Source organism: Hyperolius riggenbachi, chromosome 3 (genome assembly GCF_040937935.1).
Source record: "Hyperolius riggenbachi isolate aHypRig1 chromosome 3, aHypRig1.pri, whole genome shotgun sequence".
NCBI classification, from domain to species: domain Eukaryota; kingdom Metazoa; phylum Chordata; class Amphibia; order Anura; family Hyperoliidae; genus Hyperolius; species Hyperolius riggenbachi.
In genome coordinates, this window is record NC_090648.1 from 110116790 (window position 1) to 110144056 (window position 27267).

The window sequence follows — 27267 nt, forward strand, 5'->3', positions numbered from 1 at the left end:
AGTTTATTGCAGCTCCCCATAACTATAGTTAAAGGGGAAGGTACAGCTACAGTAAGGAAAATATGCATCAGGAAAATGTCAAAAGAATGCTTTCATAATAAACCTCACCGGCATTCAATGTCTGCTGGATTTACAGCATGGGCAAAAAGTGGCTCCATTCATTTAATTTTTTTAAGTGTTTGCCTATAACTTGCCAAAATGTGGCAAGCAAGGGCCTAGTATACATTTTAAGTATATTAAAAGTTTCAAAAACAAAATCATGTAAAAAAATAAAATTTAATTCTCCTTTTCTGCCACAATTTCTCCACTTTTTGGCATAAAACCTGCATTTTTTTTATACACATGCATTTTACCGATTAAAATTTGCATTTGTGTGCGCATTTTCACATGCTGGTACCTAGAGCATGGTACCTAGAGCATGTGGAAATGAACACACAATTGCACATTTTAATGCCACTAATTACATCACCTGTGCATGTGTGGGGTTTCCTGAAAAATATGTACTGTTGGTGGGCCTTGAGGACAGGGTTGGGGGACACTGCAGAGGCTCCTCCCATTCTCCTACATCAACTCGATCCAGCGATGAGACCCCTGCGGGGGGGGGGGGGGGCGCACTGTGCCTGCGCTGCACAGCTTGGGCTTTGATGGAAAAAGATGAGCCACATTGGGGGCACCCAGTTTTTGAAACTGACAGGTGGAGGAGGATGGGGGAAGCCTCTTGAGGAACTAGAGGCTTCCCCCTCATGATGAGAGTACCGTGTAGGGGCACCTTTTTTCCTACAGGTACACTTTGAAGTATAATTATTTCCACCCACCTCACAAGCCAACAAAATGTAGTCAAGTTAAATACTGCTCACTCATACAGACCCGACAGCGATATCGGAAGCCCTCCACCTCCTCCATGCGGAACCTGTAGGGGCGCAGCACACAGTCCTCAGTGTTGGCTGTAAGAGAAGACAGTTGCTTAGGATTATTGCATACAAGGGAGACTAGCATTGACATGTGTCTAGTGCATGTTGCTGCTAATATTATCCAATACAAAACAGCTATGGGACACTAGAGAGGCTTGTAGCCAAGTACACTTGCATTATAGCCATATAAAGTCTCATGTTCTTAGAACATGTTCCAGCAAAGTTCTATATCCCAATAAGGACTAAAGAATGTCGCTCCAATGCATGATGCACTATAGAAGGTGGTATACAGTTCGCCACCATGTAATCAATACTGCCCCATGTACATGGTATTTACACCATTTTACAGCATAAGAACAGTGCATATTGTGAGGAAATTGTTTGGTTACCCTTATATGTATATATGGATTTTAATGGTTATTTTTTAGATATGTTGTAATAAAAGTATATATCTTTTAATCTCAGAAGCCAATGTTGTGCGATACTATGTATTGCTTGAATTAGATCCCAGTAAGCTTTCTTGTACTAATAATGTTTTGGGGTTATTCAAGTAAGGTCAGTATTTCCTACATTAGTCATTACCTCCACCAAGAGCTTCCTCAATCTCTGCCAGCAGGGAGAGTTCTGTGTGCGCCACAAATGTCAGAACCACTCCTGGGTTATTAGCACGGGCAGTCCTGAAAGGCAAGATGAAGATCTAACTAAGAGCTGGAAAGCTAAGACATAAGATGGTAAAGTGCAATGCAGGATTCCAGTATCTTGGTCATTCACATTAAGGAACGCTGCACAGATACGCATTCCAGACAGTCCTCTAATAAAAGGGAAAAGCAGCAGGGGACCAATAACAGTGGCCATAATATCTTACGGGAAAATAATAGCAATCGGCTGATTACTCTTTCCATGGAGCAGGGTTAATGGACCGGGAATATATTTATTCAACCTATGTCAGATCTGACCATAAGCAGTCAGATCAGGCAATGACATCTGGAAATATATATATATTCATCCTAACAGCTAATCGTTCAGAATAGGCAGTTTTACATAGATGTACAGTACATACCTTCCAGCTCGGTGTATATAGGAGTCCACAGACTGGGGGAAGTCAAAGTTCACTACAGTAGACACGTTATGGAAGTCTATTCCCCGGGACACTCCATATTCACTGTCCTGACCTCTGGAAATACAAGTACAGCTGGTAAATTGGAGTCCAGGTAACATGACAGTTGTCAAAGACACTGAAACAACGTCCTGCACTGCCCACAACCAATCACCAGTTATCTACTTGACCACTAGGTTAAAAGGGCACTATGGTGAAAAATTGTAAAATGTAAAATATGTGCAAACAGACAAATAAGAAGTACATTTTTTCCAGAGTAAAATGAGCCATAAATTTAATTTTCTCCTAGGGATTCTCAGCAAGGCTTTTATTCTTTATAAAGATATTCCCTAAAAAGGGTTTAAACAATGATGCTGGCCAGCCTCCGTGCTCGCTATACCGTTTTTTGGCAGTTGGACAGAGCAACTGCCATTCACCAAGTGCTTTTGAAAATAAATAAATCCCTGCAAATCAACTATGAAGAGATGGACTAGTCCAAAACCTGTCGCTTCTGTCATATTTCTACTACCTACTGTAAGTAACAGCAACATAAGAGAAAAGTGATTTATGGCTCATTTCACTCTGGTAAAAATGTACTTATTTGTATATGTTTGCACATATTTTACATTTTAAAAATTTTCGCCATCGTATCCCTTTAAGTTACCTTTGTGGACCAGAGCAATTTTCATTTTAACGCTTCTCCATTTAATTCACAATAAGTTTATCACTACTTATCAGAACAAAAAAAACAATATCTTGCTTTTTTTGCCATTAAGTAGGCTTTCTTTGGGTGGTACTTTTTGCTAAGAATTACTTTATCCTAAATGCATTTTAATGGGAATAACGGGGAAAAAAAATAAAAAAAATAATTTCCCAGTTTTCAGCCATTATAGTTTTAAAATAAAATGTGCTTCTGTGGATAAAATGCACACATTTTATTTGCCCATTTGTACCAGTTATTGCAACATTTTAATTATGTCCCTAGTACAATGTATGGTGACAATATTGTATTTGGAAACAAAGGTATTATTTCAGTTTTGTTTTTCGTTTACACTATTTGACTAATTACAAACTTATTTGCAAAAAATAACAGTAACATACCCTCATGACATACATATTCAAAACGTTGAGTCCATAAATTAAACCATTTGTTTTTGTTTTGTTTTTAAAGTAACTTATTTTATAAACAAGTGTTTTATTTTGCTAACTATGGGGGGAGGGGTTAATTAATGGGGGATTTATTTAATGTATATAGGCGGCTTTACTTTTTGGCCACTATATGTCCACCCACTTTATTCGTTTTAAACATTCTTAGACATAAGGCAGGACCACAATTAATCACTTAAAGGGAACCTGAAGTGAGAGGCACATGGTGGCTGCATTATCCATTTCTTTTTAAACAATACCAGTTCCCTGGTAGTCCTGCTATACTCTTTGGCTGCAGTAGTGTGAATCACAAACCTGAAACAAGCATGCAGCTAATCCAGTCAGACTTCGGTCAGAGCACCTGATCTGCTTGTTTGTTCATGGTCTATGACTAAACGTATTAGAGGCAGGACAGCCAGGCAAATATGCATTGTTTAAAGAGACTCTAATAAAAAAAAAAAAAAAAATGCTTTGAAGGGGGATACTTACCTCAGGAGGGGGAAGCCTCAGGGTCCCAATGAGGCATTCCCATCCCCTGTAGCTGCAGGGAATCCAGCACTGGCTCCCCTGACATGCTTGACAAGCTGTAATCTATTTACTCCTCCACGATCCTGCGCAGGCACACTAGCGGCTCTTCGTTCGGGTAAGGCAGAAATAACCGAACCCGATCATATCCGCTCTGCTGCCCAAGCGCAAAGGACTTGCGTCTGTGCAGCAGAGCGGATCCAATCAGGTTCAGCTATTTCCGCCTTAACCCCCGAACAGAGAGCCGCTAGTGCGCCTGCACAGGATCGCGGTAGTTAAATATTTACATTGATGCGGTTCGGGGGACTGCAACGCTGGATTGCAGGGGGCATTGGAGGAAAGGGGAAGCCTTGTTAGTATCCAGAGGCTCCACCTCCCAGGGTAAGTATCCCCCAGAGGGGGGGGGGGGGTTATTACAGATTTTCTTTAAGAGGAAATAGCTATATGTCAGCCTCCATATTGGTGTCACTTCAGGTGTGCTTTCAGAGGGCCTGAAGTAAAACCAGCATGGACAACAGGAAACAGTGTTGGATTGTGGGGACTAACATGTGGTGTTTGTACAGAATATTGAATCAGCAGTCAATTGTCAATGTACTTACCACTTCTGGGAAGTGTACACTGTGTGATCTTCTAAATTAGAAGGAACTCTTTTTTTTTCCCCAAATCAATTCAACAAATACAATGTGCATTGAATGCTTTTTATGGAACAATTTAATAAAAAAAACAATTGGTTTTTAATGTATCCAAATTATAAACATGATTAGCATAGTGTTACGACTGTCAAGTATAGGGATGGTAATGAGATGCAAATAAATGCGAGTTGAAGCATGAATATATAGCTTGAAAATAGACCAATTGCATGAAGCTGAAATGCGATTTGATTGGTCCATTTTGGGCCCGTTTGAAGCTGCATAAATTTGCAAAATTCTGTATCAACATAGAATTATTTGACTCACATTGAACTTTCCAATAGCATACCACTATACAGAATAAAAATTACATCTAACAACTATATACAGTTGAAATGAATTCAAAACCCCCCAAAACTGGAGAGCAAGGTAGACAGAAGGACTGAATTAGGTCAATTCAAAAATAAAAATATTAGATACTTACTTTTCTCCTTTACCCCCCTTCTTCCTGCCAGGTGGCTTTTTCCCTTTCCCTCCTGGCTCAGACAAGGCCTGTTCATCTGTAGCAATGATGTAGTCATAGAAACCCTGATTAAACTGTGCAATGATGTGACACCTGCAGGACCAAAGCATTTATTAACATTACTCTTGGTCATCCATCCACACTAACATCATAACAGTCCATCAATTCCCCCTCTGAAATGTGCTGCCCTCCAAGTCAGCCAAGCACCAATCACCCAGAAGCAGTTTCTGTTTAATGGCAAGACTAATGTTTGTCGATAGAAAGTGGACCTGTCAGCACAGACTGTCTTCAGCACTCTAAATGTATAACAGAATTTTGAACTTTTATACTTCTAAATCTCTTTATCAGTGAGTTCAATAGTTGACACAGAAGACCTCAGTGGTATTAGTTTTACCATCAGGATGACGGACACCATTTCAGTAAGAATAGCTTTTCTTCTTCTACATCAAGCAGTATCAGAATAGCTTTATACTGTCAAAGGACACTTTCCAATGGCAGTAATGCTTGATTTGGGGGGCAGACTTGGAACATATGAAGCAGAAGCTCCACAAGACTAATCAAGGCATCTGCCCTATTTTCCATCACATTCCTGGTTCCAGAGACTAACCTGGATACCTTCAATATTTTTTTTCCCTTACTGTCCCCCTTCTCAAGGGCAAGAATACTACCACAATGGTCTGCTGCGCTCTCCAGTGAACACTGAGGCAGGGTTAGCAGAATCGCAAGCCTTTTTCCGCATGCAAATTTTCATTGACATTGTGCAGTAAAATAGTGTTACATTAATCTCTGGTATAGTAAACCTCTGGCTATAGTAAACTCAGACCCCAGGGCCTGTATGAATATACAATAGAATACCAATTTTGATTTAGTAAACTTCTGATATAGTAAACTACTTGGTTCGGGTCGCTTGAAGTAGGCCTGAACGATTTTAGGAAAAAATTGAATTGAGCGATTTCTGTCCGAAATCACGATTTCGATTCTAGATTTCCTTCAAATTATGCGTTGTTCCCCCTGTGTCTCTCTGTCCCGTTGTCTCTCTTTGTGCCCTCTTGGTGTTCCCTCTGTGTCTCTCTCTGTGCCCACTCTGTGTCTCTCTCTGTGCCCACTCTGTGTCTCTCTCTGTACCCGCTCTGTCCCCTATGCTGTGGCAGTGCTGGATATACCTTCCAGCACAGGTTCAGTGATGCCCGCATATCCACTTCTTCTCCTGCAGGATCTAATGCACTGCATACTTCCTGTAAGAGCCGGCAGACAGTGATAGAGGCTGGACAGGGTTGGGTTTGTGCGGAAGGTATGTCCAACACTGCCGATGCTGCGGGCCGGACGCGCCGGGACTTGGGGGAAGTATGAAATTGCTTCTTCCCTATGCGGAAATGATGTCATTGCGATACTCGCCGCTTTGACGATTCTGAAATTGTGATCTTGGTGGTCGCGATTTCGGTTTAAATTTGATTTATCTTTCAGGCCTAGCTTGAAGTTTAATATTGTTCTGCAATGCTGTGAATCGTTTTTTATTTTCACCCCCTCCATGCAAAATCGTATTTAGGTCTTAAAGTGTACCAGAGAGGACATGTGACATGGTGAGACAGATGTGTATATACAGTGGCAAGCATATAGACACTTGTGCTGTGCTCCTTTTCTTTTTCCCAGCCTGAAAGCGTTTATAACTAGCTATGGAACTGACAGCTTTTCTCCAGTCAGGCCTCAGTCTGCTCACTGATTAATTCAAGCTAAAAAAAAACACTTTCCTAAGCAGATACCTGGGCTTTTTACTGCGAGAAGAAAAGATAAAAAGGACAATAGTTCATGTATTTTCACTCTGGAACTCTTGAGACACAAATTGAGCAGAGACTATGAAACATTAAATCTGCTTTGTAAAGGTTTATACATAAAACAAAACCTTGAGTTATCTACAAAGAGTTATTTTTAGGAGTAGGACAGATCCCATTGTTTATTTCATTAGTTTATATTCCTCTCTGGTGCACTTTAACAAACCCATTGATTTTGGTTTTAAGCACAGTAAAATTCCCTTATTTTTCACATTATGTGCATTTTCTCACCCACAATCCTTAGCAACTGTTTCAAAACATGCGTGCTGTAAATGCACACAAAGGGGAAACCACTCGGCTAGGGAAGTGAAGCAAGGAAGGGGTGCAGAAGAGAATGATCAATCAAGGCCCACTTCCTGCCTGTCTGTAGACATAGTATCTATGTGTACTGCATTTTCATACATAAGCACCAATATAAACGAATGTAGTCAGAAGTCAATAAGGCATGCTACTGATTTGTGACAAGAAACTGAGATACCAATAAGATACCCATACAATCAAAAAACTAAATCCGTTTTATGCATTTAGCATTTTTAAGGGGAATGAACCAGGTCTTCTGTGTCCTAAAATATTTGTGTCAACCACTAACTAATTTTACTGCCTACTTGGAAACATCTCATTTCCTCTATAATAAACAGTTTTACAAAACATTTGTACAAAAATAGGGGGTGGGGCCTGGAACTAATGTCAGCATTTGCCTAAATATTTTCAAAGATGTAAAACATTATAAAATGTAGCCTCTAGTGATTATTTCAGCTATATGGCAGTCATCTAGATGAAATGATGTCCACAGCTGAAGTGATGGTCATGTCTAGGAGAACTCATGGAGAAGCATGTGATCAGTTTGGTCAGGTGATATATATGCAAGTCTCTGATTTGCTGGTCATGATCATGTACTTAAAGCAGGATGTGATCACAGCAAATCAGAGCTTTGCAAATCTATCAGCTGATCAAACAAATCACGTTTCTCCATGAGTTTTCCTAGACATGACATCACTATCCACAGGCAGCTGTTACAGTGTACACATCTCATCACCATGGGCATGGGGCAGATGTAACACGTGTGACTTACCGCGACTGAACTGGCAGCTCAGAGTTCAGCACACAAGCAGGAATACTGAACTGCTCTAGGAAGAGTTTCAGCCGGTAACTCCTATCCACATCATTCACAAAGATAATAGTCTTGCCACGGATGAGGGACAGCTTGAGTAGCGTATAGAGCAGAAGGAACTTGTCTTCCTCCTCACACTGGATCTGATACTGTGTCAGCTGAGAGCTGTCAGGTAGCTGAGACTCTTCTAACTTCAAGGTCACCTAAGTGGCATGAGGAAGGGAAAAAGAGACAAATTCAAATTAAAAGTGCTAAATGAATAAAAGAATGTGAAATCTCTACTTTCCCTGAAAAAACAGAGATATCACAACTCAGGGCTGGGACCCACTAGAGTGCTTTTGGTAGTGTCTTTGGATCGCAATCAATTGCCAGCAATTCCAAAAATGTTTTGCCAAGGAAAGTTAATGGAGGGGAACCCATTAGATTAATTGAGATTATAGCTAATTGCAATCGCAGGATATTGGGAGTAACTGCTCTCCAAAGTAAAGTATTGGAGTGCTGCAAAAATTGCTTCAGAATGTATCCTGAATCGCTGTATGAAGTGATTTGTGAACGATTCTGAAGCGTTTGTTTTATCCAGAATCACCTGCTTTTCCCAGAATCCTTTGCAAAAAGAAGATTGTAAATAGCTAATCACTTATGGCAATTGATCTTAAATCGCTAGCACTTAAATAAAAACTCTTCAAAAATTGCCAGAAATCACTCTTAAAATAGTTAACAAAAAACTCTAGCAAAAATGCAGAGCAAGCCGTTCACTGACCTCAGTGTGATTGTGTTCAAATCACAACTCACTTAAAAGTGCCTCATGGGCATGGGCCGATGTGAGTGATCTGCATACTTTCTGACAATTTGTACTTTGACAATTCTGATCATTTGTTTTCAGCAATACATTGATGAGACTCACTGGATTATGCAGTACCAGCTCTTTTAGTGCTTGGACATCACTGTTAAATGTGGCAGACATGAGGAAAGACTGGAAAATCTTTGGAAGTTGGCTGAAAGTAAAAAAAGGAAGGGGTAGGTTAAGGTAGATATAATTGGTCTTTAAGAACAAACACCCCCCAATTTCTGGCCTTTCTGCAACATACACGATACAGTTCAACAACATGCCTGCTAAGTGTCTCCTTTTAAAGTAAAAATGTACTGGATAAACCACTGCAATCACAGGTCTGTCTGATTCATTCATGCAGGTTTTCACATTCCACTGTGGCTGCCCATCTATTTAAATTCTAAAAACATTTAAAAGAGAACCCGAGGTGGGATTTAATTATGTTAGTGGGGCACAGAGGCTGGTTGTGCACACTAACACCAGCCTCTGTTGGTGTGCCTCCATGACCCCCCCTGCGTGCTGCTCTACCCTCCACCGTGCTAGTGACACACACTAACACCAGCCTCTGTTGCCCCATGGTGTGCCTCCAGGACCCCCCTGCGCGCCGCTATACCCCCCACAGTGCTAGAGACACACAGCGTGTCCGCCAGCACAATGTTTACCTATGCCTGTCTGATAGCCCTGCTCCCCGCCTCCTCCGTATCGGCGCTACCCGCCCGCGTCTCCTCCCTCCCGCTGATTGGAGGGAAGGGACGCGGGTGGGTAGCGCCGATACAGAGGAGGCGGGGGAGTGGCGCTGACTGACACCGCATAGGTAAACATTGTGCTGGCGACACGCTGTGTGTCGCTAGCACTGCGGGGGGTGTATCAGCACGCAGGGGGGTCCTGGAGGCACACCATGGGGCAACAGAGGCTGGTGTTAGTGTGTGTCGCTAGCACGGCGGAGGGTAAAGCATCACGCAGGGGGGTCCTGGAGGCACATCAACAGAGGCTGGTGTTAGTGTGAACAACCAGCCTCTGTGCCCCACTAACATAATTAAATCCCACCTCGGGTTCTCTTTAAATCTTTGAAAGGGTAAATAGTTTTACTTTCACTTTGTCCTAGGATTCTTAGTTACAAAGCAGCCAGGAGATAAATTTCATCTTAGTGTGGGAAAAAAATATAACGAACAATTTATAATAGAGAATCTCTGTATTCAAGTAACTGTTGTATTTTCCTGACTGCAAAGCTTTCTGATTTAAAGCATACCTGACCTAAGGCAAACCAACCTGTGGGATCACACTCATAGCATTACCTCAGCAAGAGCTTTTCAAATCACAAAGCGCTCAGAAAATTGCTCCCAGTGGGTTCCATGCCTGTGTGCATTGTTCATTCCTCTGGAAAAATTAGACTTTTAGCTGAAGTGACATTTTCAGACAGGAAGAGGCAGACTTGCTGTAATGTTTCTTCCCATCACCCTCCAATTCCCTGCTCTCCCCCAAAACATTCACTCCCCTTAACCAATTAAGCTGCATGGATGTTCTAGTCACGTCGACGGCTGCTAGAAGGCAAACCAGTGCCCTGTACCCACTGCCTCTTCATTCACCAGGTCTGTGCCTTTCATCTCATTTATACACAAGGTGATTGGATGCTTTTGAATAAAAGTATCAGCAGTGTCGGATGCATTATTTTTCTTTTGTCCTCATTGCCATTCTTTAAATATTACATTACTATTACAGCGCATTGACTGTGACCGGTGGGAGGGGTGTTAATTGTGATTTTCTCAAATATGAAATTTGTGTCCAAGGCAGGCAAGCTAACTATACAAGCAAACGGAAAGGGTATCTTTTTTTTTTAACCAACGCATGCCTTCCTCAATAACCTAACACTACACTTTTCACCCTTTAAAACCCCCCAATAATCACCTCCAAGGGTTTTCATATTTGAGGTCCCATGAAGCCACTATAAAGCCAGACAGACAGTAGTTTTGAACACTTTGGCTCCAATTGGTGCTGTCCTGACCCCTCCCCTTCTACAAACACCTGCAGACTCCTCCCCTTCCACAAACAACTGCACTGCCTCCCAAGAACCTCCTACAGCAGCGTACCCCCCTGCAGCAACCCTGCTGCCAAATATATTAGGGGGGTGAGGAGAGTTTGTGGTTGCAACCTTCCCTCAAATAAGTGAATGGAGGGGATGAGTAATATGTGCAACGTGCCCCCTTGTAAATGAGGCTGGGCTAATGCGATAACATGGTGGCCTCCAAAAGTTAATAAAATAACAGACAGTAGCCTCAACATAATGTAATCTCTGAAATTTACAGCGAGTGGGAAAGAGTGCTTAAATTGGACCTGAACACTTGTACAAGACATAAGAAAAACAGTGAGAAATACACCCTACATGTTTTTAGAGAGAAGAGCCTGTCTAATTCCTACACATCTGTAAGTAATCACTGGTGCAGTGATCTGTAAACTTGGCTCTCCAGCTGTTAAGGAACTACAAGTCCCACAATGCATTTTCCTTTATGAATCATGACTGAGGCTGTCAGACTCCTGCAATGCACTGTGGGACTTGTAGTTCCTTAAAGGGAACCTTAACTGAGAGGGATATGGATGTTTCCCTTTTAACAATAACAGTTGCCTGGCAGTCCTGCTGATCTCTTTGGCTGAATCACAGACCTGAAACCAGCAGCTAATCCAGTCTGACTTCAGTAAGAGCACCTGATCTGCATGCTTGTTGAGGGGATGTAGCTAAAAGTATTAGAGGCCCAGGATCAGCAGGAGAGTCAGGCAACTGGCATTATTGTAAAAGGAAAGATCCATATCCTTCTCAGTATAGGTTCCCTTTAACAGTTGTAAAGCCAAGTTTGCAGATCACTGTACTAGTGTAATTTGATCTCTTAGCTGTGGCAGCACAGAAATTCGTCAATCCTTGGCAGACACCGCTAATATGTTAACCCTTTGTCTGCTTCCAAAAAAGCAGGAAGTAGACACATTGCAGATTTATTGCAGGGTGTGTATCAGCTGTAACAAAGAAATGCTTTTGTTAAAGGTTATTATGCTGTTGCATATCTTTTAGAGCAGAGAGGAAGTTCTGAGTTCAGGTCCGCTTTAAAAATAGAATCGTGTACACTGGCTCTAAGTAGGTGTAGAGACCACGAGTACTCACCACAGCAAGCTTTTCAGATCCTCTTCAAATCCAAATGAGAAGATGAGGTCAGCTTCATCAATCACCAAAGCCTGGAGAGTATCTCGGACGCTTAGGGTTCCCTGAGTCATGTGTGTAAGTACCCTGGAAGGAGTACCCACCACTATGTCTGGTTTCTCCATGAGGATAGGTCTGAAGGAGTACATGGAAGTTAGTGAACTTCTATCCAGTGCAAGTAAAAAAAAAATCTGCATCTGCAACTGCATGCAGAACTCTCACCTCTGGGCAGAAACGTCCACCTGTCCAGAGATGTCTGCCACTTTTATATCACGGGAGCAATAGGATGTCAGCTGGCGAATCATCTGCTGGACCTGCTGGCCAAGTTCCTTGGTAGGTATCAGAATCAGAACCCGGACTGCTTGTTCAGAGACAGACTGAGCACAGAAGAGTGGCAATGTTAATGGGATGCACCAGCACAAACATTACAAAGGAATGTAAAATTACAAATCACTTTTTGTTTCAATGAATCAAGTCTGTCAAGAAAAATCATAGCAGTGTGTGATGTACTTGGGTAATACCCTGAAAAGAAATAAGCACCTTCTCTCTCACCATTTCAAATCCTACCATTCCCTGCTCACGTCACTTAAGCCCTGATTCAATGCAATTGGCTGACCAGCAGCCAGTTACTGCAACACAACTAAAAGATACCCATGAGGAAGCTGGAAGTGACAGGCAAAACGTGTTGGGTCTCTCCTACATGGCATTCTGGTAGATGCTATGTGGCTTGCCTTGCTCACCCGCTGTGCTGCCTGACACTTCTGCACACTTTGCGGCTGAGCCAGCTTGACTTATGCCATGCTGTGTACCTACTTGTGAGCCGGTGACACCTATATATACACATGGATTACAATCAGCAGTGTATTCTAGGCTTAGCTTTTTGGCAGCACCTTTTAGTGGGTAGGATCAGTATAGATCTTTATAGAGAGCGATCGACAAGCAGAGAGAGACCTGTTGCTCCCGAGTGGGGACGGTTATTCTCCACAGGCCCTATTGGTTGGCTGCCCTGTTTGCAACCTTATTTTGAGCGTACCATCATATGTTCATAAAATTCTTCCATTATCTCAATGTACTACACCAGCTGGGTTCCTGCTGTCTGTGTTTATTTTTTTTTAAGGTTATATTGCTGAATTTGTCAAGTTGTGTCTCATACTATACGGAAGTGGTAAAATTGGCCAATAAAGATTGAATGTGTGTACCCACCTTAAAGGGACCCCGAGATGGTAGACAAGCGCAAATTTATACTTACCTGGGGCTTCCTCCAGCCCCATATGTACTGTGGCCTGCCTTGCCATCCTCCAAAGTCCCTCCATAAAGCAGCTATGACTCCCAGTAATTCAGGCAGTCACGGCCTTCTGTGCGCACACCCCTCGTCGGGCTCCCTTCCCCTGGAGAGTTCTGCGTCAGGGGACGGAAGCATGCACATAAGCCCTCGACTAACTGGATTACTGGGAGTCGGAGGGACTGAAGAGGACAGCAAGGGAAGCCACTGTGCTTCTGGGGCTGAAGGAAACCCAGGTAAGTATAAATTAGCGCTAGCCTATCTCTGGTACACATTAATAATGTCTTAGGTAGTGGGAGAAATCTGGAACAGAAATCCTATGCAACTATAAGAGCAGGAAAAAAAAATACACATTCTAGAGCAGTGGTCCTCAAACTAAGGCCCGCGGGCCGAATGCGGCCCCCCAAGGCTTTTACACTGGCCCCCCACTCTCAAAATCTATTACTTATAGATGCGGTCCACTGCATCTTTAAATATCTGCGACCCACATATAGAATAGCAGTGCTGGTACCACCCATCCACATGGGTCCAAGTGGACTGCAGGTTGTCACCTGGGTAAGCTTCACTGTAGCAAAGATGTTCTTCAGGTGCCACATGAACGGCTGCTTCTCCTCCGGAGGAGTTCTCCTCTGTGTGGAAGGACATACTATCTGCACATGCTGGGTTGGGGGGCATTTTATCGGATTTGGTTAAATGGGAGACATAAGGGCTGCACATGTTAACAGGTAATAGTTTACACTACATAAGCTCAGTGTAATGTTTTCTACATTTTATGTATACTCCGACCCTATCTTGACCCGGCCCTCGACTGAAAAAGTTTGGGGACCCCTGTTCTAGAGAGTACCCTGGTATGAATCATAATGACACCAGAGAGAAAAAATATGTTACTGAATTGCAGCATTTTAAAATAAAAACACACGGCAATGACTATACAGTAAGCAGCTGTCAGATTGTCACAGCACAAGCCCATTACATAGATGAACATACCATCTTGGACTGCATGAGGTTCTGTATTATAGGAATGGAATAGGCTGCAGTCTTCCCTGAGCCTGTTCTTGCCCGTGCCAGCAGGTCCTTCCCTTCCATAGCCAGTGGAATGGCTTTCTCCTGAATTAAAGTTGGCTTGGCCCATCCTAAATCAGCTATGGCCTAGAGAGACACCATGACAAACAGCAGACAAATGACGTGGCTTACAGGTAATTCTATTAATTATGTATATGTTAGTACAGAAATTACCCACTTTAAAGGGAACCTAAAGGGAAAAGTATATGAAGGCTGCCATATTTATGATTATAATCTTTTGTTGTTATTTATATAGCGCCAACATCTTCCTTAGCGCTGTACAGAGTATATTGTCTTGTCACTTAACTGTCCCTCAGAAGGGCTCACAATCTAATCCCTACCATGGTCACGTCTGTGTCTGTATGGCGTAGTGTATGTGTGGTAGTCTAAGGCCCATTTAGGGGGAAGCCAATTAACGTATCTGTATGTTTTTGGGATGTGGGAGGAAACCGGAGTACCCAGAAGAAAACCCACACAGACACAAGAACTTACAAGCTCCATGAAGATAGTGGCTGGGATTTGAAACAGGGACCCAGCGCTGCAAGGCGAGCGTGCTAACCACTACGCCACCGCGCTGCCCATTTATTTCCTTTAAAACATTATCGGCTGCCTAGCCATCCTGCTGATCCTCTGCCTCTAAAGACCTGTACACACACCTGACTTAAAGTGGACCTGAACTCTTGCACGGGACAGAAGGAAAACAGAGAAATGTACCCTGTATATATTTAGAGAGTTTAGCCTGTCCAATTCCCCCTCATCTGTGAGTAATCACAGCTGTAATTTGATCTCTCAGCTGTGTCAGCAGACTGTCATGGCAGAGAGGCTAATTTGAAAGCACAGAATGTTAACAAGATGTTTGCTTCTATGAAAGCAGGAAGTAGACACACTGCATATTTATTGCATGATTTGTGTCAGCTGTAACAAAGAAATTGTTTTCTTTAAAGGTTATTATGCGGTTGCGTATCTTTTAGAGCAGCGAGGAAGTTCTGAGTTCAGGTCCGCTTTAAAAATTGGGGGATGCGCTATGCAAGCTCAGGTCACCTGCCCTGTAACAGCTCTGCACTGCAAGTGTCAGCAAATCCTTTGCAGTATATGGCCTGGTACACACCATGCAATGTTCATTTCAGATCTTACTTCCCATTGAGAAAATGATCCGACCTTCGAATAAAATATACAGCCTAATGCTGGGAATACACGGTAAGATTCTGAGCCATTTTCGATAGATAATTTCCGAATGGTCGAATCTACTGCCCGATCGTTTCCGCGCTCGATTCTGCATGGGGGACAATGGGAAAAAATAAGAAAAATGAGCAGAAGATGAGAGAATTGCCCGCAGAATCGAGCTGCAAAAACGATCGGGCGCGGAATTGAGCGCCAGAATCTTACCGTGTATTCCCAGCATAATGATTGCCAGCAACCAATCACAAGTTTAAAAATCGGCCTGTTTTTGATCGGAAGCAGATCAGACATGCTGGAAAATACTGATTGAAATACTGGCCATCAGTCCTTGGTATGTCCTTTCCATTCATTTTCTACCGATATCCTATCGGAAAATTATCAGAATTTGAAACCATAGCATACGTGTGAATGCTAGCTTTCTTCTATATGCGATCATTGTCAGATCTGAGTATCGATGGTGTGTACCAGGCTTGGGAGTGTAGATCCTGATAGCATTAGTGCCAGAATGCAGCTACAGCAGAGCCCAGAAAGCACTGACACCCTCTTACAGCGTTTGCCAAGTAAGTGCGCACACGTGTTACGCTCCTACCTGCACACATTCCAGGAAGTGCTAACTGGTAATGGAAAATGCTGAAGTAATGCCATGTCAAGTGATGGAGGCTTCTGATAAGTCAGTCATTTACTGCACTTGTGGGGCAGAGGGCATCTGCACTGCATACTCACCAAACCCTTTTATAGGAACAAAGCCATGCAACAGCATAGGGCACAGAGGACCTCTGACCCATTCCAACAATGCCAAAATTATAACACAGACCTCCTGATCATTGCGGTCCAAAGCAATGATGTCATGTAATGTGATTACATTCAAGAGCATCGACCCCGATTACTCTCGCAGTAGCTCCCCTGCAGGTGTCATTTTAACAGTAGCGTTGCTTTGCTGTCAGATGTATGGGAGTGATTTTATGCTTTATGTACGGTTAGAGTCCATACAGATGCATAGGGTGCCTTCTCCCTGAGGAGCATCCCCAGCAAAGCCATTGGGGTTTGAAGGGATGATAACAAAGCTGGCCATACATCTAGAAATAGTCGCCTGATCTACCATTCGATTTGATACTTTTATTGAATCGGATGAAAATTGGTGCCACAACAACCATGTCCGATTTACGATTCGACTAAGTTCAGGCTGAAATCGGTTGACTACAGATCGTGATGCTGTCCCCCCAAAAGTAAATTCCCCCAGGTGCCCATGCATTTCAATGTCACCTGCTCCAGCTGCATTGACTTCTTGTCAACTGTCTTCCCTGAGCACCACCAGGCACGCGTGTGTGAAGTCTCACGTGCTATACAGCACTTGGTGTAACGGCGGCATTTGTGGAGACAGAGGAGACGCACACATATGATTAAGGCACTAGGAGATCTAGGCGCAGATTAATGCCAAAAAACATCTCACCTTGCTCCTTAGTAAAAAAAATAAAAGGGTACATGTATTCAATAAATAAACAAACAAAAAAAAAAACACCGGAGCACCAATCAGAGGACACCAACAGAAATCTCTGTTGGTGGGCAGAAGGGGGGGGGGGGGGGTAGTGGAATCACTTGTGTGCCGAGTTGTACGGCCCTGCAGTGAGCTCATAAAGTGGCCTAAATTGTAAAACATAGCCTGGTAACAAGGGGGGTGTAAGCCTACGGTCCTCAAGTGGTTAAAGTAATTTGTGCTCAGTCTTTTGACGTTGCCCAAATTACTGACTGAATGCCACTTTAGCCGTAATTTATATTATAGCCTATGGCCCAAATCTCTAAAGCTGTTTTTTCAGTGCTCTGCGAAGACTGAGGAGTCGCTACAGATGCATTTTTCAAATGGGGTTCCAGCATATACTATTAAATTTAGCTTTGACTTGCACAGGCAAGTTTTCTAAGGCCTTCTGCTGTCTAGAGATGCACTTCTTGATATAAATTATCCAGAATAAACATTCGGGTAATAAACAGTCTGATTTGAAAACCTAATAATTATCTGGCAGCTATGGTATTTGGATGTCAGGTATCAATCATTAATTCTGACTGACTAGCACTGTGCAAAGATCTGGTTCAGGCACAGATAATTCTAGTTATTACAGAGCAAGAATTTGCCTGTTAAGCCCATTCACAGTGGTTGCAGTGCAGTGTAATGGCTGTTCTGTAATGCGGCTTACTGCACTACAATGCACCACTTATGTGACATTTACAGTGCATCGGTAGCGTTGTGGTAAAATGGGGGTTGCGGTATGGTAATGCGTGTTACCACTAAACACAGTCATTAAGTTACAGTGAAGCATAGTTTTCAGCGACAGCATGCTTCACTGTATGCAATGCAATGAGACTAACGTGAAGAATGACGGTTTAGCTCCTATTACACATTGGGCCACATTAGCATTTACTTTCCAGAGGGAGAAATACAGAGCGACCATCAAAAGACAGCCTAATATGTAAATACCATATATATTCGTTTTCCGGGCTAAGCGAGTTGCAATCTACATCCTGTTTGTGGCAGCTTATTTCTGACAAAACTTAGTTTTCAACATCGCTGCCACATGTTCCCGCTGCTACCGCCGATCGCGCCGCTCTGCACCTGCCGCAGCTCAATCGCCTAGCCGTCTCTATGACGGCAGAGCTCTATGAGACGGTCAGCAGCTGATTTCATTGGCCCCGTCATCACTGTGAGCTGATCTCATAGGTTCACACTGATCGCAGGGTCAGGAGCCAATTAAATCGGCTCCTGAACGGCTCACAGAGACGGCAGAGTGGGTGGTCCGAGGTGACGGGTGAGCAGCGATTCTGTGTGGCGTGACATCAACGAGCCCTGGTTTTTGGTACCAGTGGCCTCTGGTCCTTAAGGGGCCAGAGACCGCTGGTATTGAAATAGTTTCAAAGTATCTAACATAAAAGGCAGATGCTCATTCACAACAGATATACCTTAAAGCAGGGGTCCCCAACCCCCGGCCCACTGCCGGTCCGTGGGGGGTTTGCAGCTGGGCCGCGGGTCTGTCCTCTTGCCTTAACCCAACCCATCCACCGCTGCTGTTACCTTAACTGGCGGCCGCCAGCAAGCCGCTCTCCTGCTTCATCACAGCAGCCGGGAGACGCGCTGCTGTGAATGAAAATAACACGCAGGAGGGGAATATAAGAAAGCGGCCGCCAGCTAAGGTAACAGCAGCGGCGGGGGAGCGTATACTGAGGCACTACCTACCCATACTGGGCACTATACTAGCTATACTGGGGCAACTATGCTAGCTATGCCGCTGCAACCCAACCGAGGGACAAAGGAGGACAGGTGGGCTAAGTACCTCTGTGGGGGGCGGGGGGGTCTCGTTAAAAGGAAATAAATATGGAAGCCTCCATTTTCTCCATTCTCTAATATAAAGTTACCACTGGAATTCCACTTTAAATCTGTATAGCTGCCTCTGCTCACTTGGCACCCATACTGTGTAATGTATGCTTCCCCTCATGTAAGGTGTAGGCAGGGGCGTAGCAATAGGGGGTGCAGAGGTAGCCACCGCATCGGGGCCCTTGAGCCAGAGGGGCCCCGAAGGGCCTTCCCTCAACTACAGTATTAGCTCTCTATTGGTCCTGTGCTCATAAGAATCACTTCTATAGATGCTTTGAATAGTAGTAATCATTAACAAACTGTTCCCCATCCCCTTCTTGCACCTCTGACACTGCCAATGCCATTGGCAGGTTTTGGTGCGCCGTATCAATTGTTATGTATAGAGTACTTGGGGGGCCCCATTGTAAAACTTGCATCAGGGCCCACAGCTCCTTAGCTACGCCACTGGGTGTAGGATAGGAGCTCCCCTTCAATCAGCACCTACAGTACAGCAGAAGATACTGCCCACATTAGTCACCCAGCTATAGAAGGTATCGGTGACACAGAGAACGCACATGTCACAGCGAGGTCTCACCTTCAGCAGCCGATCATCCAGCCCCAACTCATGGAAGCGCAGCGTAGCCATACCTACGTGTTTTACCGGTGGAGCCACACCATAGAGCCCAGCACACTACGTGAGGTGACGCTACATACCATAGAGGAGAAGTACAGTAGTAGACTTTATCGTGTAAACAAGCGACTTCCGCCAGATTGCCAGAAAGGACAGTCCGCTTACTTCCCAAATTGCATTGCCATCTAGTGGTCCTTTTGAGAATGCACATAATACATTCATTGGCATGTACTCTTTTTGAAAACCTTTATTTACCAAGTACCCATCTAGTATGATAAAGATGCCCCTAGACAAAGATATATTTAAAAGTAGTAGATGGTAATTGCTTTAAATTATTTCTAAGCATTTTCTAAAATAGTAATTTGGTGTTTTCTATATAGGAATAAACATTTTCTAATACTCTAAATCTGTATATCTGGCAATTAAAAAAAAAAAAAATCAGATTTACTTACCTAGGGCTAAGGAAGCCCCTGGAAGCCTATGACCTGGCCAGGTCGTCTGCTTCTGCACATGACCACGGCCATGCTCATGTAGTCGGTAGCGTTCGGCACAGGCGCAGTACTTCTGCTCACACATGCGCAAAGACCGCCAACCTAGCCGGGTCGGCAGCTGCTACGGAGGGGACCCCATGAGACTGCCTGAGAGCAGAGCTGTGGCAAGGGACTCATAGGCTTCCAGGGGCTGGAGGAAGCCCCAAGTAAGCAAATCTGTGTTTTGTTTTTTAATTGGTAGATGTATCCTTTAAAGCAAACCTGAACTGAAAATTAGAAATCGAAATAAACTAACACAAGTCACACTTACCTCCCATGTAGTCTACTCATCAATCTCTTTCTCCTCTCCTGCATCCTGTTTGTTCACTGTGATCAATGGAATTCTCCGTCCTCCATTTTGAAAATGGCCATTACCCCATAACAGCTTCCTGGTCACTGTTAAATATAACACTGTTAAACTGTAATAGGGCCCACTTAAGCCATAGGGAAACATGAACATTACCTTGCTCATCAGGTTTTCTTTTAGTAATACCTGACAGTAGCTGATATATTTTGGGTCTGACAAAATCTTGTCAGAACTGGAAGGAATCGTAAGAAGAAAATGGTGAGCTTCTGTGAGGAACTGACAGCGAGGTAAGTATGTAATATTAATTTGCTGGTACATTATGTGTTTATTTTAAATCATTGTACTCTGTTCAGGTTCACTTTCATTAACTATACAGTATTAAGCCTGAGTACCCCCTGGAACGATCAGCATATCTCCCAACTATCCCTCTTTTTTCCTTCTTTGTCCCTCTTTCCCAAGACTGAAGTACAGATGTGTGTTAATGTGTGTTTAAAGAACACCCAAGATGAAAATAAACGAATGGAACAAACAATTGTGTCTATCCTCCTTCTCCTAAAAATGACCTTTTAAGAAATTCTACAGTTTTATATTTAAATCTACTTTTTAAGTTTTTACTGGATTATGGCCCTGTTTATCTCTTTCCTGCTCACAGAAGCCATTGTATGCTAGCATTTTTTTTATCAGTGAGGGTCACACTGTAGACTGACCCAGACAGGAACAGCTACTTACATACCTGCAGGGCCGGATTTGTACTTTCCAGCGCCCTAGGCCGGCTGTCACCAACCGCCCCCCCCATTCTGTCCAACTCTGACTAGTGATCACTGGGTTACATGAGCTCCTGTCTGTTTTGCTGCTTTGCCCCCCCCCCCCCCCCCCCCCCCGTTCAAAGAAGCAGTGCATGCTCTGTCAACTCCATGTAATTTTGCACTCCAGCCTGGATGCACAGCAGCCGATAGTGTTCTGGGCTTGCATAATTCAGAAATGATGCTCATATATGAGCAACACTTGTCAATTACACATACCCATAACACTCCAAGCCTCAGCTGCTGTGCACATGCATACAGGAGTGCATAATAACAAGAAGCCCGAGAGGACAGAAAATGCGCTGCTTCTTTGTCCTTTGTGCGATTTGCTTCAGTCAGAGTCACAAACAGGTGATAGTGCAGCGCAAAGGAGAGAAACCCATCCAAAGCAGAACAGGTAAGTAGAAGCATCCAACACTACAGACGCTGGCATAGATGTCGTGTAATGCTAGGTACACACGATGCAATTCTGACAGATTTACTGTCAGATCGATTGTTTACAATGTCTGATCTGATTTCCGATCAATTTTTCCAATCGATTTTCCGTTCATTTCTATGAAAAAAATCATTCAGAAAATCTATCGGATAGCAGATGGGACATGTTGGAAATAGTCGATCTGACAGTAAATCTGTCAGAAAATTGCATCATGTGTATCTAGCATAAGCTCTGGTGTACTTTACACAGTGACAATTTAGCACTTGGGGCAAGTTAAGACAGATCTTAGTCAGCAGGAAGTTTTTACGTTTTGTAATAGAATGATAATATTTATTGGCTAACCAAAAGAAAATAGTGAGCCTTTGGCTAATGAGTCATCTTCAGACTTTGTTCCTGTATACAAGATGTAAGATGTTGGGGAACCCAGATATATATATAAAGTCAGCAGGAGATGCATACATTGTTTTGTAAATATAAATAAATGTAATACAGTTGTCATTCTGTTTCAAAACATCCTGCTTTCACTGATGGCTAACACAGAACAATGCTTTGCTGCTTCTAAAACATGTCAGGAAAGAGTTAAACTGTAGCAAAGAGAGAATGTTGCTGACAGGAAAGAAAACAAACCATTAATCTAACAGGTCTCAGGTCTTTAACAGCTCTGACCAAGTAATAAAACATCAGTCTGGGGGAGAGGAGAGCTGATAATTCCTGTCTGTGAATGCGTGCTGCATAAAGAAACTAATCTGAACTCAAAAGTTCTACTACTTGAGCCCATATATTTTTCTTCTCACAACAGCTTGTATGTCCCCACTCATTATACTAAGGACAAGATCCTCAGATGACAACATATGCTGACTGTCATCACACACACTCTGCAGTGAGAGAGATGCAGGGATCTCTGGAATTCAGGCAGAATAGAGCAAAGCAGAAGTGATTTACTTTGACATGTGACCTCTTATCTCTCCAAGTCCTGCGCCCTGCTGAATTTTATCGCCCTAGGTCTTGACCTTTGTGGCCTTTCCAGAAACCTGGCCCTGCATACAGCATAGTTATTTGTGTGCTACACTGCTAGGCACTGTACATACAGGTCTAGCTCATCATGCCACCTTGGGTATCCTTTAATTGGTTCTAAACTTTATTCCCATCAATTAAATTGATATTTATTTATTTGCATTTTCAGATTTGAAATTAATAAATAGAAAGGGCCAGTGAGGTTTAAATGATAAAACTGCATCTTTTGATTCTGAATTTTGTTATATGCATGACAAGGGTTGTGGTGGGGGTACGGTTATAAGTGTGGCAGGGGAATGTCTTAAAGTGTCCCTCTTTCTTATCCCAAAAAGTCAGGAGGTATGCGATCAGATGTACCACGAGTTACATGTAACACTTGTTAAAGAGACTCTGTAACAAAGTTTTCAGTCTTATTTCTTCTATCCTATAAGTTCCTATACCTGTTCTATTGAGGCTTTTCTAGTTGCACTATCTCTGTAATATATCTAATCTTATTTCCTGTGTCAAGGTTTGTCAACCAAGAGAGGAATTCACTGCCTCTACTGTGATAGGGAGAAGTTATGCACGCCCCCTCCAGGCTCTGTGTGTGCTTTGTTTATTAGTTACAGACAAGGTCTCTGCTCTCAATTTCAGCTTGTCTGAGGGGGGGGGGGAGGGAGCTGCCCATGCTGAGAAACTCCGAGAATCCCTGACTGCAGCGCAGATAATTCTCTATGTAATAAAAACTTGTAGTATACTGTAACATGAATAAATATACATACATACACATATACACATACATCACTTCCTGGTTAGCGGCCATGTTTTTTGTTTGTAAACACCACCTAAAACTGGCAATTAAAAGCCAGGATCGCGGCAGGGAGCAGCGGAAACGGCAAAGAGGGATCCAGATCACCGTGCCTCAATTGGTATGCTTTTTATTGTACAAATAGGACAATACAGATTCTATTTAAAGACCTAGGGGAAAGATCACCTATTTCAAAGTGAGCTGGTGTTGCTCATTGTCATTGTCCTCATGGTCTCTCCTCTCCTACCCCCAGAGCGATTATGAACTGTGCGAGTTTCGAACTGTGCATGCGCAGTGAAGGAAAGCACCCATGAATGAGCACTTGCTTTTGCTGTGCTGCTCACACAGTTCAGAACTGCTCCAGTGCACGTCTCATTTGCAGTGGCGGCGGTGGGATTTAGTATCCAGAGATCTTGTTGAATATGAAGAGATTTGGGAGCAGGGGTCCCAGAGGATAGTGAGCAGCACCAGCACACTCAAGAGGAGGTAATCTAGCCCACCACAAGCGTCATTCATTTTTGGGAGTCTTGGTTCAGGGATACTTTAAGAGAAACATGAAATGAATATTTAACAGATTTCTTTTTGGGCTTTTCTGCATCTTTTGTTCTAATTCATTTCCACCCCAGCTAAATCTGAACTTGAAAAATATAAATTCTGAAAACCAAGAATTAATGACAAACTTGTACTTTTTACAGCTGTGCAGGTGTAAGGTGCCCACTGATGATGCAATCTTGATTAATTTTACCCTCACTACGTAATATGCAGTACAACCTTAAGTTAGTTATTTGGGTTGAAAAAGAAAAAAAAAACATATGTCCATTGTGTTCCATTAAATATCCATGCAAACTATATTTACTGAGTTTACTCTTCTATATAGATTTGGGAAAATTGTGCAATCAAGATTGTATCATTAGTGGGCACACTTACCTGAATTGACATGTAGACCATATTTTTTCAGACCATAAGACAAAGGATTGGAGGGCAAAAAATAAAGGGAAAAAAAAATGTATATACGGTATATTATATCTGGGTGTGTCCATAGTGCAGGGGCATCTTGTGACGCTTCCCCCCCAAGCTTTCTCTATCTAAGCCACACTGACCCTTGCTGCCCCTGCAGCTACATTACCGTATTTTTTGGACAATAAGACGCACCTAGGTTTAGAGGGCGAAAACCAGGAGGGAAAAATATATACTAATCCTGGTGCATCCATGGCGAAAGGGCATCTTGTGGATTATGCCCCCTCTGTACCTCATGCCTCCTTGTACCTCTTCTGTCTCTGCTTCTGTACTCCTTGTGTCCTCCTCTATGGCGTACAAGAGATAACGGCGCTGGAGACTTGGGCGCAGCCGGTATATGGTTGATCCCAGGGCTGTGGAGTCGGAGTAATTTTGAGCACCCGGAGTTGGAGTCGTGGTTTCAGAAACTGAGGAGTCGGAGTCGGATGATTTTTGTACAAAATCCACAGCCGTTAAGTATTAGACTGAGTCGTCGGAGTCTGAGCAATTTTAAGTACCCGGAGTCGTAACTTCAGAAACTGAGGAGTTGGAAGATTTTTGTACCGATTCCACAGCCCTGGTTGATCCTGCTGGCGCACAAGTCCGGGCCGTGTTAATTACTATTCCCCCTCCAGGCCGCCATGGATAGTGGGTGAATGATAGTTTAAAAGCAACTTCAGCTCTGTCTTCTGACAGCGCTGAAGTTACTCCCTGTGCCTGTTATAGCCGTAGCTCCTATTCCGGCCTATGGTGGCGCCTCTGCACCCAAGTCTCCAGCGCTGGATTCAGCATGTTCGCCTCTATGCCCCTTTGTGTCCTCCATTTGTCCCCCAGTATGGGCACAGTACAGAGAGTCCCCAACATTGCAGTGGATTGGAGGTTTGTATTGGCAGCGTTCACAAGTCAGGAACTCCCTGCATTTGGACTGTAAGACACAGTGACTTTTCCCCCCCCCCACTTTTGGGAGAGAAAAAGTGAGTCTTATAGTCCAAAAAATACAACAACTACCCTAACCACTGCTGCGGCGCTGCCCCACTGGCTACATTAACTACCCTACGCCTGCTGCCCCACCAACTGCACTAACTACCCTACACTAACCCATGCTATCACTAGGGTATTTAGTAAAATCATTGAATGAGTCCAAGACTGCACTTCCAAACAAAGCAAGACGCAAGCCACATAGTAAAGCTAGTGTGGTAACTCTTCCCACCACATGCAACAACTAGCTCTCTCTAGTCTGTGTGGCAGCCTCAATCAAATGGCTATCGCTGGATGGATGCAAGGGATGCCAGGCTGGGGCTAGTCTGGTGTGCATGTGTTGTAGGCAGTTTCACTGCCATCCATTGCTGCCAAAAAAGCAAGCCAAAGAGAGCCCAGCATGCTCCTGTTGAGCAGGTATCGGCAGCTGGGGCAACCAGCACAACAATCCCATTCAGCCATTACCAGTCCAGGCGGGGGACTTGTCCAAGATCACATGATCCAACACACTTTGTAGAGCTCTGCTGCCACCAGACTTCCAGCACAGCTTTTGCCCATCCTGGGAACCCTAGAGATGAGTGGATAACCCCTCTCCCTGACCAGTGTTAGAAGGTGATGTCCCTGGGCTCCTGGAAACATCACTCCCGTGGCAAGAGATCAATTTGTACCTCTCCCCCACATAGTTCGGGCACCACTCAAAGTCCTCTCTTCCTCCATTTCCTCTTTTAGCCGCAAATTCCCCTGCTCTACAGTCCCAAATCCTCCGCCGGCTCCATTCTTGGTTACTGGTTACTCTCACTGCCTGACCTGATGAAGCTTGTGGGCCAGGGTCATGCGTTGAGCGGGCACAGTAACCACAAAAAATAAAGCACTCGGAGGATTTGGAACTGTACAGCAGGTACATTTGCAGCTAGAGGAGGAAATGACAGAGGAGAGGACTTTGATCGTGCCGCCTGGACAGGCTTCACACTTCATGTGGGGAGAAAGTACGTCATTGTGGCATAAAGCGGAATTAGCGTTTGTGTGATTAAATAAGCAAGCAACAACCAGATTTACCTTCATGCTTGTAGGACATACAGACAATTTACTAACTTTTGAGCAATCCTCACTGATGCGACATGATCCAAGAGAGGGCTGCACATCTATTGCCATGACATATCAAACACATTTTTAGCCAGGCTGAGCAAAATTTGTGGCATAAATGTATCTCCAGAGACTTGTAATACCTCGTCAGTCTACAGTGTATAACAAATTTAAAAATCGTATACTTGAAACGTAAGTAGGCTACCTGATCTAGGGGCTGAGCGAATCAGGTAACCGCAAATACTGCCACTCCGGCTTACTTTCGTGACCTCAGGGTCAGGACGCTGCAAGGAGAGACTGCGTTTCTCTCAGAGCGTGCAGGGAGGCTGAGGAGCGGGGCCAGGGAGAGCTACCCGATGGCAGCTCTGGAAACCCTGTAGGAATGTCCCTGGTGGGCGTTTTGAACAGGGAATTCATCTCCCCTGTGTTTACCTTCTAGATAGTCACCAATCTCGAGGGGCCGTAGCGCGGTGGTGGTGAGGGGCAGAGAACAGCTGTGTAGGGACACAGAGGCATGTCATGAGGCAGAGAACATGGCTCTGTGTCCCATGTGATTAGACCTGAACTTTTGCACAGGACACAAGGAAAACATAACAGCAATGCTCCCTGTATGTATTTAAAGAGTTTAACCTCTGCAATTCCCCCTCATTTGTGTCTAATCACTAGTTGTAATTTCATCTCCCCCCTTGTCACATGACCGCTTATGGCAGATAAGCCCTTTTGAAGATACAGGCTGTGAACTATATGTCTACTTTCATGAATCAGGAAGTACAACCAGTTGCTGATTTATATCAGCTGCAACAAAGACATGTTTATTGTTTAACCTCCCTGGCGGTCAATTAAATCCGCCAGGGAGGCAGCGCAGCACTATTTATTTATTTATTTTTTTAAATCATGTAGCTAGCCTAGCACTAGCTACATGATAGCCGCTGAGCAGCAGCATCCCCCCACCCCCTCCAAATCCCGTTCTGAACGGGATTTCCTTTAGGGATTCCCCGTTGCCATGGCGACGGGCGCGATGTTGTGACGTCAGGGAGTCCCGATCCACCCCTCAGC

At 43.7% G+C, this 27267-nt stretch overlaps 1 protein-coding gene across 1 annotated transcript in view; it reads right to left on the bottom strand.

Moving 5' to 3' along the window:
• DDX56 (DEAD-box helicase 56) overlaps positions 1-19381 on the bottom strand; it is a 35995-nt gene extending 16614 nt beyond the window's left edge. The window contains exons 1-10 of the mRNA XM_068272360.1: positions 19242-19381; positions 14053-14214; positions 12006-12160; positions 11748-11918; positions 8675-8765; positions 7732-7973; positions 4792-4923; positions 1972-2085; positions 1494-1588; positions 868-944 (exon numbers count right to left, since the gene is read on the bottom strand). Coding sequence (XP_068128461.1) covers positions 868-944; positions 1494-1588; positions 1972-2085; positions 4792-4923; positions 7732-7973; positions 8675-8765; positions 11748-11918; positions 12006-12160; positions 14053-14214; positions 19242-19292 — 1290 coding nt within the window. The 5' untranslated portion in view covers positions 19293-19381. The remainder of the gene's footprint in view (positions 1-867; positions 945-1493; positions 1589-1971; positions 2086-4791; positions 4924-7731; positions 7974-8674; positions 8766-11747; positions 11919-12005; positions 12161-14052; positions 14215-19241) is intronic.
• Positions 19382-27267: the final 7886 nt, after the last annotated feature.